We start from the raw sequence: 16,387 nt of genomic DNA on the forward strand, positions 1-16,387 counted from the left end.
TTCTATTGGATCTAATGGTTAAGAAAAAGGTGTAAATCACTCAAATCGACCAATGGGTTCCATAGATAGGAAAGAGATGCTTAAGTTTTATGGGAAAGATGTCCGTATCAGGAAGAACTGCAGGAACTGCATGATGCTGGCAAAAAGAAGGTGAAGACAGCTGTGTACTGCAGGAAGTGTGAGGTCCCTCTGTGCTTCACTTCCAAAAAAAATTGTTACAAGGAGTGGCATGCTAAGTTGTAACATTGTAATGTTTTAAATAAATCTGCTCCAGTTGGAGTCAAACTTCATTTTGCATGTTTTTTTTAATTTATTTTTTACAACAGTTGTATTTGGATGGAATGAATACCTATAGTGATAATTCAAAGTAATAAAATGATTTTTACAGTGAAAAAGGTCAAATGGAACTGATGGTTCCCAAATTACCCAGAGGTGAGTCTGCCTGGACTTTATTTTTCTAAACCTCTCTAAAAAGGTCAAATGTCACTTGTTTTGCATCAATCTTGATACAGGGTACTTATTATATGTTATAGTTTGGATTCCTAAAGCTTTTATTCTACTAACCCATCATTCAAGGGTGGTTTTCACTATAAGTAATGGGGTTTTTTTAGGCGGAGATAGAATTTATATGTTTTTACTATGTTCCATATGAATTTATTTTAAAATAAAAACATCTATATTGATTTCTGACACTTCTACATCCAACTCACAGATGTAACCTTGCTTTGAGAAAAAGGATTATTAATTTACCCCTTTTAGAAGTGAAGATATAGTCTTTGTTGTGTTAGTGGCATTTTCGAGCCTGAAACCTGAAAAACAGGCTCAGGGCTTAACAGGTTAAAGTGATGTTTAAAACTCAGTCAACGGGGCTCATTCACTGGCGCTTCCACAAACAACAACCAACATAATTATTACATTCAAATGAAGTACATTATTCAAGTTTACATTAACTTTGGATAATAACACGGGAGAAATGAGTGGAAGCGCTCTCTTTTCCTCTCTCTCCCTCTCTCTCTCTCCTGAAAGCCTGTCAGTATCTCATGCAGCTCACTGATCCAGTAATGAGTGACCCGACAGTGAAGAATAAACATATTTATAACTAGTTTAGCTAGTCCCAGAGGTAGATAAAAAAGCTAAGGTCTAACTCTTAGTGTGTGTTTTGCTCCGCTCACCGGTCCGTCACAGCGGGCGGAGCTGCAGGATTTCTGCTTCACACACGTTGCATACCGCTATTTTATTGTCTTTTTCGGACACCTTAAAATACTGCCAGACTGGTAAAGCCATTTTGGCGAGCTTGTTTTGCCGCGCACAGAGAAAAGTGTCATGTGTTTTACATCATGTGATCGGCTCTCCCGATCGGCATTTATAGAGAGCACCGATCGATCGGCAGAGAGTGAATATCAGTGTGCAACAGGACGATGAATGGCTTCACTACTCCAATCAGACGCTGCTGCTGCTCGGATAGCTCTCACTGCTGTGGCAGCTCTCAATGGAAGTTACAGCCCACCATGCTGGAGACCAGGCTGTGATACATTAAAGATGTGCTGCTGTCAGGTTGGGCCTACAGTATGTGTGTGGCTGATGTACAGCGGCATGTACATCACACTTGTGTCACCTAGTGTAGAGTAAGCTAGTAAGTAAGTAAGCTGTTAGTGTGTGTGCATATATCCATCTTATATTCAATCTGTACCATACTGTAGACCTACTTTAAATATGCCTCATTGCAACCTAAAGGACACTAAAAGCACTTCATGCAGCAAAGTAAAACTAAACCCATATGTTTTGCACGTAGGGCTGCAGGATTCTGATAAAATAACTAATTGCGATAATTTTGAGGGATTTCTACATTGCGATATGATTATCATTTTTCATCAATCTGTTCATTATCATTGAAAAATATATTGAAATGGTCATGGTGAAAGGATCTGTACCAAACAAAAATGTTGTATAACTAAAAAAAACGATGTGTAGGCAGGGAATATCTCTGCAGCTCCTCTGTACTTCATTCAAAATGGTATTTTAACACATAATTGGTCTTTAACGAAGAGTGAGCTTCCTGCAATCTGAATACATCACTAGTCCATATTTCCATTCCGATCCAATTTAGATTACTTTTGCAGCACTAATTGCATGTGTCTCGTGGTGTGACAACAACAGATATATTTTGAATCTGGTTTAAAAGGAAAACATTGGCAAATATATAAAATCATGCATGTGTGCAACATATTTTCAGTGTATAGCCCCGTACACCTAGCACCAGGCTCCATCTGCAGAGCACATCTGCACTTGATGCATGTGTGGGCCTACTGAGTGTGCACCTGTGGTCTACAGCTTCTTCCTATGCTTGTTGTATGGCTTTAAGTGATCGAAACAGCTGCAGTCACCTCACTGAGAAAATGAGAGGCAGACTCTAGAAATGAATGCAGTGGAATATATTAGCTACATGTCATGCTGCATGTGCAGCCAGCAGAAGGCAAGAGGGAGACACTGCATCAAAACAAAAAGGCAGGATATCCCTGTGTGTGTGTGTGTGTGTGTGTGTGTGTGTGTGTGTGGTGTGTGTGTGTGTGTGTGTGTGTGTGTGTGTGTGTGTGTGTGTGTGTGTGTGTGTGTGTGTGTGTGTGTGTGTGTGTGTGTGTGTGTGTGTGTGTGTGTGTGTGTGTGTGTAAGGACAGAGAGCAGGCAGTACATGCAACCAATCAATTCACCTGCACCAACAAGGGAGGGTGAAAACTGCAAAGCCGGCTGTGTGTAATGGAGAGGGTTCACTCACCATCTGATATGTGACAATATGCAGCCCCCCATCACAGCCTGAGCTAACAGGAGCCCATTCAGAAAGAGGGCCAGCCTGCTACATGCTGCTGCTGCTGCACTGTCACCACAAATCTGATGGGGAGGTGTTTTGGGAAAGGGGGGTAGGAGTGTGTAGGCCTGGCCTGGCTTGACAGTCATGCAAATGAAATCTCACCTTTAGCGTTGTGTTTGGATAGCTCACGGGCACCTTATGGAAAGTGCTGTTGGAGAGCACCGCCTGCCTGATATCTTCGAAGATGGTGATGATATCATCCAAGAGGCAGCGCTTGTCCCGGTGGCTCAGCACGCAGAGGTGCGCGAACGTGTAATTGAATCCCTTGTAATTCACGTGCAAATCCAACACCTGCTTGTGGACCTGCAGGACCTGGTCGGCCAGCTCCAGGATGTTCCCCCCGGACTTGGCCAGCAGGATCAGCCTGCCATATCTGCCCGGAGTGTGCAAATCCGAGTACAGCTTGTGCTTCGACTGGTCGATGGGAAACAGGCTGTTGGCGAGACTCCGCTCGATCTTGGCCAGGCTGTGCGTCGGGGCGACCAGCACCTCCAGGTCCGTCTCCGGCTTGAATCTGCTCAGTACGGTAGATCCGAAGATGATGGTGAGCACGGCGGGGACGGTGAGGAAGAAAACGGGGTGCCTGCTAACGAATAAGCCCAGCCAGTAGAACGAAGCCTTGAGCCCTCTGTGTATCACTTGCCGCAGCATCCTCCACAAAATCCCGCTTGCAGATGCCCCGTCTCCTCCGATGAAGCACATGTGACATCAGACTCCCGGCTTAGTCCAATTCGAGAACCACCATGCACACACTCACTCTCACACACACGCCAGCCACAACACCTGGAAAAACAGCACTGCAGCAATCTCGCTGCAAGACGCACGGACGCACACACAGACAGGCAGACAGTCAGAACACCATCGCGCATCGGCCGTAAGAGACGAGTCCGCGGTGTCTGGTCTCACGCCATTCCGCCTCCGAGTGCTGGAGAAGAGCCGCCGGTGTGCGGAGCTGCAGCGGCTGCAGTGGCAGCGACGAGCCGCGGCGGAGTGAAGAGCATGTGTGCGCGCTGTCTGCTGCCAGTGCGCCGCTTCACACCAGCCCCGGCGCCTAATTTATGTACTTAACTGTAACCATGTGGAGGGGACGAAGGAGAGGAGGGAGGGAGGAAGAGGAGCAGGGGAGGGGGGTTGATGCCTGGTTATTTTTAGGAACAGCGGAGGCAACAGGCAACATGAGAGTTGTAAAATATGTTTCTTGCCGCTGCTGGTGGCCGAAAAGCACTTACAGGGATGAGTCAGTGTTCATGAATCGGGAAATCCCGCCTTGTGTTCATGCTGAGTTCAGTGTGCAGGCCGGCAAGGTGGTGTGATAGGATCAGGCCATACAGAGCAATCTTATTTATTTTTTAAATACAATTTGAAAAAACCTGTTTAGGTGGCTTGTCATTATTTGCACTACACAGACATAACACATATTTTGTGCAATACTATGTTAAACATACTACTACAAACACCTGTAATATAACACTGCAATATTTTACCTATAGTAATTATGGTGTTTAACACAGTCATCCTGCAGCTACTTCATTACTTTCTACTTCTTTCACTTTTTATAATGCTGTTACTTTTTACATTGGAATGTGTAATTATTATTTGATTCCACATAATAAAAATTCTGTGTCATTATTGTCTCTTTGACGATGTAAATTTCCCCTCTGTGGGACTAAAAAAGCATTTCTGATTCGGATCAGTGCATTGCCCGTTCGGGATGTATTGGTGTTGCTACTTCTTGTGTTTTAAATGCAGTTATGAATAGAATTGGAGGATGAAACCCTCTTTATTTTACAAAGTGAAATTTGTTCTCTGCTTTTAACCCATAGTACCAGGAGTCTACAATAGCTGCAGCCCACTGCTCCTAGTACTATAGTACTAGGAGCAGTGGGCTGCTATTGTACAGCGCCAGGGGAGCAATGGGGGTGAGGGGGTTGGGGTGTCCGTTGCCTTGCTCAAGGGCACCACGGCAGGGCCCAGGAGGTGAACTGGGACCTCTCCAAGTAGCACTCCACACTCCATACATAGGTCTGTTCGGGGGCTTGAACCAACAACCCTACAATTCCCAGTCCAAGCTCCTACTGACTGAGCCACTGCCAGCAACGCTACAGTCTAAGCATCATGAATAAGAAAGCTCCCATAAAATATCATGTCCTCAATTAAGTCAGGGCCCATATGCTCCAGATTTGATGAACATTTTGAAAAAAAGTCGAAGTATAGACCAAGACTATTTAGCTCTATTGTTTAGCGGGCCTGATTTTCAGAAAGCTAATCAGAATCAGATATATTGCCAAGTAGGTTCGCCAATACAAGGAATTGGCTTTGGTGAGAATGGTGCATACAGTACATAGACAAGATAAATTAGATTGTACAAAAATATTTTTTGTAGGACAGTACAAATGTGACAAATACAATAATTTAAAGAGGAAAGGTTTCCCAGATAGCAAAGTAATTGAATCAACATTGAGATATTGTCACGCTGAAGATTGCAATCAACATTGATGTCAGACATTGAAAATAACATTGAAAGTGCTCGCTGTGATCAGCATTGAAAGAACATTGAATTTTCAATCAATCCCAACAATGAATCAACCTTGATTCAATTACGATATGATCAACATTGAAAGGATGTAGAATTGTATCAACATTGATTCAACTATATTACGCGTTGCATTATACATTGTTATTATCGCATAGCAAAAAGTCATTGAATCAACATTGAGATAATTGTCACGCTGAAGAATGCAATCAACATTGATGTCAGACATTGAAAATGAACTAAAATTAACAAACAAAAAAAGAAAATACCTGTCTATTCTGCCCCGGAATGCCTCGTTGGAGATTTCTTTTTCCATTTTTTTCTTCCTGATTAAAGTGACGTAACGGGCATTGTGACGTAACGGCTCCGCGGATTGGGCCACACGCACACACTCACTCAGCCTTATCTTTTCTCAGCCGCGGCTCCGCGGATTTCCACACACACAGCCAGGCTGTGAGTGTGTGTGTGTGCTCAGGCTGAGTTCCTCTGTGTCTCGCTGTCTCGCAGACCCCACGCCATCATCATTTTCTGTTTAAAGCAGCTTTGCTGGACGTTGATAACATGCATTCTTCACATGCTGAAGATATGGATTTTGAAAAAAAGTTAAGGACATTTCTTGGCATAATAAACATCTAGCAAAGCTGCTTTAAACAGAAAATGATGATGGCCTTTGAACACAGATTCTGAGGATCGCTTCTGCTTCTGCTTTTATCCATCAAGTCAAAATAGGATTCACACACCTGACATCATTGTGATAAATCAGGCCTCAGCCTCTTCAGCACATCACAATCAAATAATTTAAGAATAAACAAATATAACAATTACAATCCAGTGCCTCTTGTTAACTGGCAACTCACAATTCCACACATTTCAATTTCACAGGCAAATGGGACTTCATGACTGCATGTGCAAGCATGTACATACATTGAAGTTTTACCTGATCACTAACAATGAACTTGAACAGTTGAAATACTGGATATGCCCCTCTTTTGAACTGGCAACTTACACATTCTTTGATTCTCTATTTCAGAAGACAACTTATATGCTTAAAATGAAATGAATGCTGTGAGGTTTTACATGAGCACTAACCACAATGCACTGGAACAGGCGAAACATAGGTTAAAGTCATGTCTGGCTTCCCCATTAACATTCACAGCAAAAGCTTTGTTTTCAGAGACCTTATGCGCTGCGAGCATCGAGAGCCAAGCTCGTAAAAGATAGTCTGAATGGCTTCAAAGGTATACCTCATCTCCTTTGGATAATCAATGTTCATGGCATAAAGTAGGCCAAAGAGGTATGCAAAGGCAGTAGAGAGGTCTGGTAGGTCATGCAGTACAATGGTCCCTTCCAACACAACAGCCACGTCTCGCACATTTGGTGATATGGCGGCATCTTCATCTTCAATGACGGTGAGGATGGCCACAGTCACACCTCTGAGCAATCGTTCTTCATGGTCATTGTCCTGAGGAAAAGTAAAATATGCATGAATCTGTGCTATGGAAAACTAAACGACAAAATACATATCCACTGATTCTAACTTTAGCTTTAGTACCAAGCTACTGAGTCTTGCCATTCAGCTTGTGGAAGTTATAATTGCAACTCAACAGAACGGCTGCTATCACCCACCAACCTTGTTGTGCCGGGTTCTATAAAGAAGTATTTTCTGACAAAGAACACCAGACAACAATGGCCAGCTGTATCGGGTTGGCTGTTGCTCAAACAGTGCTCATATTTATTTTTAATTTTGGGTGAACTCATCGCGCTCGGGTTCATGAGATGAAAACATCTCTGGGCTCAAAATTAAATCTTACACAAAGTGTATTATGCATAAAATGATTAGCATAAGCTATGAGATCATAAAATGTTTAAGCTACATTAAGCAATATTACTTGTATTGTGTAAGTTTATTTCCTACAGTTAGTATTACTTACCAAACACTCCAGAAGAAACTTGGTTGTGTCCTCTCGGATAAAAATGGGCAGGCCTCTCAGTGCTGCTGTCTTTCGGTGAGACACAATGTCGGATGTCTAAGGAGTACCCAGTGGAAACACACAAACATATCAATTAGTTTAGTGCCGTTGTGAATTTATACAAAATCCGACGTTCTGTATAGTAATGAGGAGGATAAAGAACAGGTCAGATCCCAGTAGCATGCTTCAGTAAAAGACTGGCAAAAGAAAACAAAAAATACCGTTATAGTTCTCAAATTCCACCAACTAAGAACACCAAGCAATGATTTGTAACATCCATTTTTACTGAAGCCTTTCCATCAAAGCGTTTTTGCTCCTACAAATGTTAGGCGAAGGAGCATTTCATATTTTCAAATGGGGGAAAAGGGCTTTGGTGGACCCGTCTCCTTAGGCTGCTGAAGGTAGCAAGTGACAGGCCATTTTCCCCTCAACTTTTGCATGCTCTTAGATTGAGGCACTTCACTCACTTGTTCATCAAGTTTTTCCAAGAGGTCTTCCATCTTCTGTCCTAAAGCTCCCTTCCTAGCCCGGTAGTTTCAGCAGGCAAGGCACATGTTTGTCAAAGGCTGCACCGAACGTCCCCAGGAGGTCTTTGCTGGTGATCCGATGAAATTCTTAATTTATCTGAAAAACACAATAACAAAACAATGTAATTTGATTGTCACCACAATGTCATGTTTCTTCTGTGCAGCAAATTCCTGGGTAGCTGTCTTGTTCAAAGTCTGCACCATCTTAAAGATCCCATGTCATGGCCATTTCTACTGATCATAATTCCATTGTTGAGGTATACTAAAATAGATGTATACTGTGCAATTTTCCAAACTCATATTGGTTTCTCATACAGCATCTCTGTAAAGTATGTGTATTCACCGGTATTCACTCTCTGTCCTAAACGGCTTGTTGGAGCTCCTGCCCCCCCTCCCTGTGAGCCCAGTGTGCTCTGATTGGTCGCAAAGCTGAGAGGCTCGTTGCTGCTCGCAGCTCCTCGCAGCTGTGTGAGCTGCTGCAGGAGCAGACAGGCTTCCGTGCCGGCGTCTCGGCGATACAGGAGAACAAGCTAAACTCATCCTGAGCACACACAAACACTCACAGTCGAAGTAAAAACAATAAGTGTGGCTTGATATTGAGTAAGAAAAAGGTTTATAACGCTGTGAGCATGGGTCTGCGGAGAGCATTTCTCCGCAATCCCAACGTAGTAGCCCGAAAAACGTTTACCCATTTAAACAGTCGTGGTAGATACCTTGTTTGTTTTAAACATCATAAATACACAAACAACAATGAATACTTACAGGTTGTGTACCCGAATCTCCCGCTGGTCCAAACAAAGTAGGAACAGCATCGTTCTTCAGTGCCCTACGCTGTACATATCCGGCATGAATCGCTGAAAGGTTTGGGAAGCTCTGGGCGTGGCTACTGGGTATCCCTACGTAGCGATACCCAGGAAGAAAACATTGGAAAATGAGAAATCTCCAACGAGGCGTTTTGGGGAGGTATTTTCTGTGTTAGAGTTTTACTCGCTACAGGGTGTACTTTGAGGGTTTTTGACTCTGCAGACCGTTCACATGCATAAAAACCTTCATAACACACAACGGGACGGGTAATAACCGGAAAAGCATGACATGGGACCTTTAACACTAGATCCACCAGGGGTCGCTGTATACCTGAAACCGCCAATGGGTCAAATGTACCCGCTAGAATGCATTGATTTTCAAGGTACAATGTTCTTTTATTTATCATACTAGAACACAGGGTTAAGAGTGAGTTTTGCACAGTGATGAAATGTATACCAATAGAATCTGTGGACTCTCAGCTTTCATATGATATCTAGTTTGTGCATATTGAATGAAATATAAAAGATTGCTACCGTGAGTTATGTGCAAAGTGTCTCTCTATCTCTCTCTCTATCAATCTATCTATAACAATCTATCTATCTATCTCTCTCTCTATCTATCTACAAGGAACCGAAGTAAACAACAGGCGTTGCTATAGCAACACGTCATGTTTATGTTTTCGCGCGAGATCAATAGCGCGAATATCTCTGCATTTTCTATAAGGTAAATATTACCCGCTGGCGCTGATGGGTATAAATGGGAATTTCTTCAATCTGACTTCATATTGACAATTTTGAACAACAGAGGGTGCTACATAACACACTTTCAGGAAAAGTCACAGACTGGGAGACATGAATATTTTATTGAAAAAAAGTGACATACAATCAAGAAACAGCTGCGGGTAAAATGTAGTGGTTCTAGTGTTAATGGGATAGTTTGGATGTCTTGAATTGAAAAAAAAACTGGTATTACAATTTTGGAGGGGTACGGTGGCCGGCAGGTGCAAACTCAGTTAATGGGGTTAATTTGTAAATTGCTTCAGTTTATCATCGTAACAGATCAAAACGTTCGGATTCATTTGACAATAAATCAATAAATGGTGTTCTTCTACAAACAAAAAACAAAACAATTAATACATTTAAACAAACCACTAATAGTATATTAAAGGTAGGGTAGGTAAGTTTGAGAAACCGGCTCGAGATACACTTTTTGTTATATTCCATGGAATGCTCTTAACATCCCGATAGCAATGAATATCTTAAGTGCTTTGACAAAAAATCCATACAAAAATGTCATCTGTGGAAGCCGTGGTACTGTAAAAAGCACGATCAATCATTTTAGCCGGCCCGGCTAAAATAACTGGATGGCCTACCTGCCTGTCAGCCTTCCATCTGTGCACAAACTTATCTAGTGCCCTCATTGGTCATGTGCGCGTTCGTGTGTGTTGGAGGAGGGGCTCTGTAAGGAAGTGGGAGATTTTTCCGGCTGTGTATTTTCAAATTCTAGCGCACTCGAGCTGGTTTCTCCAAAATTACCTACCCCACCTTTAACTACTTCATTCAAAATTAACATTCACTTTAGATAATAACACAGGTATAATAAACGGAGAGCTCTCTTTTCCTCTCTCTCTCTCCTGTCAGTATCTCATGCAGCTCGCTACTCCAGTAATGAGTGACCCGACAGTGAAGAATAAACATATGTATAACTAGTTTAGCTAGTTCCAGAGGTAGATAAAATAGCTAAGTGTGTTTGGTCTAACTTTAAACGTGTGTTTTGCTCCGCTCACCGGTCCGTTAAAGTGGCTGAGCTTCAGGTGATCACGGAGCTGCGTGACCTAAACAATAACGGAGCGTCCACACAGCAGCGTTAAAAAAATCTTGGAGGTGGGCGTATCTGAAGCTTGGGGATTTTTTGCGAGCAACGCGACCAACAACCAATCACATGAATCTCCCGCCCCCGACATACAAAGCAAAAAAGCCCGAAGTAAATTGGATATAAACTCCCCAAACAGGCGAAAACCTACCACTGTCTCTGCCACCTCCCTCCATGCCTGGCTCCTCCGGTTTGTATCCCGGTAGGTAAATAGGGACTAGTCATAAAGCACCGGGTGATTCCCTACCGCTATAATTAATTTCTCCTCCATTTTTTGGAATATGAGGAAATGACCTGCGGTATGTCTCTCCCAGCTTACACGCGGTTTGATTGGCTAGCGCTTCAACTGTCAGATTTGCATAAACGGGATTTGATTGGCTGACGCTTCCACCTCAGCTTCAAAAGTTGAACATTGCTCAACTTTTGAATCCTGAAATGCCTGGAAATCTCCGCTCTGCTTCCCACAATGCAGTTCGGCGAAAAGTGAGGCAAAGTGACGTCACCCCATTCAAAGTGAATGGGCAGAAGCGTTGGAAGATTTTTTTAACGCTGCTGTGTGGACGGGCCGTAAGCGTTGCTTGGCAACGGGGTGTGGCGGCAAAGTATATATTTTTTCTCTCTCTCTTAATTCCCCAAAATTCACTTGATGATTAATATACCCGTTTTAGGAAAAGGCACAAACCAGGTAGGTGGGAATATCCGACAGTAGAGGGGGGGAGTCGATTTACGGTTGCCAGATGTAGGTTTGGGCAGCAGTATAAACTCCAGTGAGGGTCTGAGGTGGAGGAGAGCTTGGCGATCGTAGACGAGCAGAGCAGAGACATTCTGACAAACATAAAACAAAAACAGGATAGCTAAAGGCAGAGAGCTGAGGGAGCGGCATGCCGACACAGGCGCCATCTTGAAATCCTCGTACCTCAATGCTGTGTGTAAAGTTATAGCGTTATATGTCTGGCTCGGTTTACTTATAACACCGGTCACCTCACCATCAAAATGCATTATAAACGCCTTCAGGTGCTTGAACATAAATTTGACGCCATCTGTAACTAAGCTAGCAAAGCTAACTGTGGTGGGTAGTTGAACTCATTATATCTATATTTTGGTTGAAATAGTACAGCGCACTTTACTGTTAACATTCCTTGTTAAGTAAAAAACACACTGCTTTTCCGGTTATTGGTTCGTCCCCTTGTGTGTTATGAAGGTTTTTATGCATGTAAACGGTCTGCAGAGTCAAAAACCCTCAAAGTACACCCTGTAGCGAGTAAAACTCTAACACAGAAAAGACCTGTCTATGCTGCCCCAAAACGCCTCGTTGGAGATTTCTCATTTTCCATTGTTTTCTTCCTGGGTTCTCTGACGTGTCCATACCCAGAGGCCACACCCTCTGCCAGCAGAACATATATACTGTTGGAAGTTCAGGTTCAGTTCAAAACTGTATCCAGTCATGCCAACGAGGGTCTGTTTCCTGTATTGTGAGGGGAAATCTTCAATGCATGCCTTATCGAGGGCAGAACCACGACGAAGTCATTGGTTGAAATTTATTTTTAACACTGTTCCTTCAGATGTTCGAGCCGGTATTTTACTGTGTGCGCGGCATTTCACGGACCAAAGCTTCACAAAACTTTCAGCGATTCAGGCCGGATATGCACAGCGTAGGACACTGAAGGACGATGCTGTTCCTACTTTGTTTGGACCGGCGGGAGATTCGGGTACACAACCTGTAAGTATTCATTGTTGTTTGTGTATTTATGATGTTTAATACAAACAAGGAATCTACGACGATTGTTTAAATGGGGTAAACGTTTTTCGGGCTACTAATTGCCATTGACACAGTGCTAACTGGGCTAACTAAGTTGATAGCGTTTCCATATATCAACTCCAATGTCAGCAGATGGCCTTACATGTATCTCATAGCAGGAGAATGTCTGCATTCACACACGAAATACTCCGACAGTATACTCCGGGTGATTTACCGTACAGTCAGTCGCAAAACTTAATTACATTATAGTTGGCGTTCCTAGCGTGTATGCTACCGAGCTAAAAAAGAAGGCTACCAAGAGCTAGACATGAGTTTGATAGGGAAAACATTGGTTTTATGCCAGCTACAATGAATGACCGAACGTAGCAGACTACCCATATAAGATTGCAATTGTAAACATGTTCTTGCTAGCCTAATATGAACCACTGTTGTTCATAGTAGGTTGGCATATTACACTGAACAACTAGCAAACGTAGGTTAGCATATTAATCTAGCTGGCAAGCTAACGAACCTAAAACAACTAAGTTTCTCTTATATTTTGTGATTTGCATTTGATTTAGTCGGGAACTCCTGGCGTATCCGGCGGACAACACATGACGGGATGACCACTCTGATGCCTCGTCCTAAAAAGCCCCAGCACCAGCTTACAAAGCTGCGATAGGCAAGATGCCGAAAACGCCTATAAGGGGAGGAATGGATGATATACAGTGTATATGTGTATATTTACACATGTTCATTTTGTACATTTCTAAAAATAAAGTTTTGATGGAAATACTTATTTGCTCCTGTAACATATCATTCATATATAGCAAACCATGATTTGATTTTTCATCAAACACAGTAGTAGTTTATTACAGGTAAGAATAACTTACTCTTCTCCACAACCAACCATCGGCTTCGCCCCCCGAGGACCAAACTCCGCACAATGGGGGATCGGGCTTTCTGTGCAGCTGAATTCCCTCCCAGACCACCTGAGGACTCCACAGACCACTGACGCCTTCAAAAAAGGCCTAAAAACCTTTCTTTTAAAAAAAGCTTTTGATTTGTTTTTATTATGCCTCCTGTAGCACCTTGGGATTGCTGTTAGCAATGAAAGGTGCTTTATAAATTGAATTTATTATTATTATTATTATTATTCTTCTTCCGTTGTACGCCTCAAAGGTCCATAATCGAATCTGTAAATGTTATGGAGGTTCTGCAGGGTGTATGTGTTGAGACAGTTTGGCTCTAGTCCTGGGTGGTGTACCATGCACATAATAGGTGCTGGGACTTGGTTCATTCTTGTTACAACCTAAAGGAAGGTAAGATATTTGTAACATAACACGTTTAGCAATTAAACCAACTATGGCAAGGTTTACAAAATAAACATTCAATTACTAAGGAAGAAATAAAAGGGCATATCATTTATATAATCTATTGACTTGACAAATATGTATGGTGTATATCTTGGCATGTATGTTGTGTGCTACTGTTGGTGTTTTCAACTAGCTGGCTACATAATGTTGTAACTTACATCTGAAATGTAAGAGCGATACTAAATAAAAACTTTCCACTGTGAAACCGTCTGCTCTAGTCTAGTTTGGGACAGTGGATCAGGTCTATCACGTTGGTCTGTCTCACTTTCAGGATCGGACTCCGGTTCAAACATATACGGCTGTACCGACGCCATTGTAAAACTGATGTTCCGCTCAGAGCCGAAAAAAGCACTGTGTTTGTTTTACATTCGATTGCATTAAGGCTTTATGATATCCTTCACAGTAGACATTTGAACATATCAAATTGCTGATCACCACTTTCATTGAATTTTGGATGATTTAGCCAACTTTGTAACACCCATGGTGTTCCCGGTAAAAAATGACCGCCATAAAGAAAAGGAACTAGTAACCATCCGGATCAGATAAAACACACACACAAACACCCACACACACATACTCTAGATGTGTTCCCCCCCTTATGTGCCCAATCCCCCCATGTGAATCACACCTGGCACACACACACACAAACACACAGAACAATGATACATTTCCCGCTCGTATGTGCCCATCCCCCCACATGGATCACACCTGGCACACGCAATACATGTTCAGTGTCTATTCTTTGTATATTTACTGCAGTTGTTCATGTATACCAGTAGTCTGATACAATATGTACAGTTTGAAAGGGTATTAAATGAAATTTGGTGATGATTAATGTTTTTTGTGTTAATGTAATAGCAGTTAAAACAGGACCGGTCAAATTTGACCGTGAATACCAAAGTAAGGGGGGGAAAACGAAGACAATAGGAGGGTTAAAGGGTTAGCATTAACTCTAATGTGAGACACCACACTCGGTTGGAATGAATCATGCTTTGTTACTTTACAACAAGCAAGGCAAAACACCATCGGGCCCAAAAATACTTTTTCCCATTGACGTTTGGAAAAAGACGTCTGTAAATCAGAAGACAATATTGTTGAAGTTTTATTTAAATTATACGATGGGTCTATTGAAAATGGCAAAATTCACTAATAGCCAATCCAGAGAGTTTTGTGCTGCATTTCATGTAAATGAGCCAAGGCCAAACGACTGAGAGGCGGGATTAATTAACTCTAGTGCTCTATGGGCCCTATGGATGCGTAAAATCACAGATAAATTGTTAACTAGACGGAGCCATGACAGATTATAGAAGCCACCCATTGGGTAAAGTATATAAAAAAACATTTTACAAACGACATACTAAGAGGAAACAATTGAATAATTGTGCTAATAACATTAAACACTACAGTATCTCGCTGACTCACTAAAGCTGCCTTCATTTTGACCAGTTTGAAAGACATGGATTAAACCTAGCTCTAGTCTAATGTCTTCCAGTGAACATCTCATCACTGAAAAATCAATTAGAGCTCAGGATTAGGATTAACTCATGCTTGTTACACTGTAAATACCAGTTGTGTACTCTTAGGTTTACAGTGGTAATCATCATCAAAGCCACTTTACGGTCTGAACACAAAAGGAAGCCACTGAAGAAACCACCAGAACCAAGATCTCATTGCATAAGTGATGGAGACAGATGTTGTTAAACCAGACCTTAATCCTGTTTTAGCAGAGTCAGATTTTCCAAGCGGCACCTCTTATTGTTGGAGCAACGGCAGTGGAGAAGTAGCATAAAAAGTAGGGCATGTACAGTCGCTAGCTCTGCTACTGAATAATTTCTTGGCAGGAGTAAAACCTCATTCACCAGCCTGCCAAACAAGCCTCCTGAGCAAAAGATGCAGTAGTGTTTTCTGTTCTCTTTTGTTTTCTTTGAATGTCACAGGCTTTCTTGATGCATTTGCCGATGTAAATGAAAAAGCTCCAGTTCTGCTCAATAGACCTGCACGAACACTGCCGAATTCAAGTACGTGCACTGTGAATTACAAGCTCTTAGTGTTCCAAAAGCTCATTCTTCATACCGGCCCTCAATTGCTGTGGACTTGAAATAAACAACCTTTCATTGTGACACACTATTAGCTATGCTGAAGAAGCCTTTACAAATGGTCTTTAGAAAAAAAACATTGATATCAAAGAGTTCTTGGTCCGCTTATCTTCCCAGTCTTCAGCAGCTCGTGATTATATCACTTTTCAATGCATTACCCACCTTTTTATTTTTCTTGCTCTTGAATTTTACATGGCATTCCAAATGTACTATTTAATTCAGTCCTCATCTGTACTGACAGTTTGCGGAAACTTAAATGCTATATGGATTACTGCCCTAAGTGAGTAAGAAAATACTATATACTCATCCTTTTCTCCTTCCAAGACCATAAATCCTCCCCACTGTGAAGGGCTTAATTAAAGGTCGAACAGTGACCACATTCCATTTAGCCTCTGATTGGATGCCAAGTGCCTTCCTCAGAAACCATAGTCTCCGGTCAGAGGGAAGAGGGTCGCTACTGGTAACCTGATAGTATTATGACAGTGTTCTGCAGTAACCAAGTATCTTTTCTGTAATTGATGGTGGCGGTTGTCACTTGGATATTATACATACATATTTCATAACTCTGGTTAAGTCATTGGCTGAGGCTTGTAGCAAGATCTTGG

The 16,387-nt window shown here is 42.2% G+C and overlaps 1 protein-coding gene across 1 annotated transcript in view; it reads right to left on the reverse strand.

Annotated features, from left to right (window-relative positions):
- Positions 1 to 3,858, reverse strand: part of ptchd4 (patched domain containing 4) — a 50,238-nt gene extending 46,380 nt beyond the window's left edge. Inside the window, exon 1 of the mRNA XM_034150418.1 lies at positions 3,143 to 3,858. Coding sequence (XP_034006309.1) covers positions 3,143 to 3,568 — 426 coding nt within the window. The 5' untranslated portion in view covers positions 3,569 to 3,858. The remainder of the gene's footprint in view (positions 1 to 3,142) is intronic.
- Positions 3,859 to 16,387: the final 12,529 nt, after the last annotated feature.

The sequence above is a fragment of the Trematomus bernacchii genome, unplaced genomic scaffold (genome assembly GCF_902827165.1).
Source record: "Trematomus bernacchii unplaced genomic scaffold, fTreBer1.1, whole genome shotgun sequence".
Classification (NCBI taxonomy): Eukaryota; Metazoa; Chordata; class Actinopteri; order Perciformes; family Nototheniidae; genus Trematomus; species Trematomus bernacchii.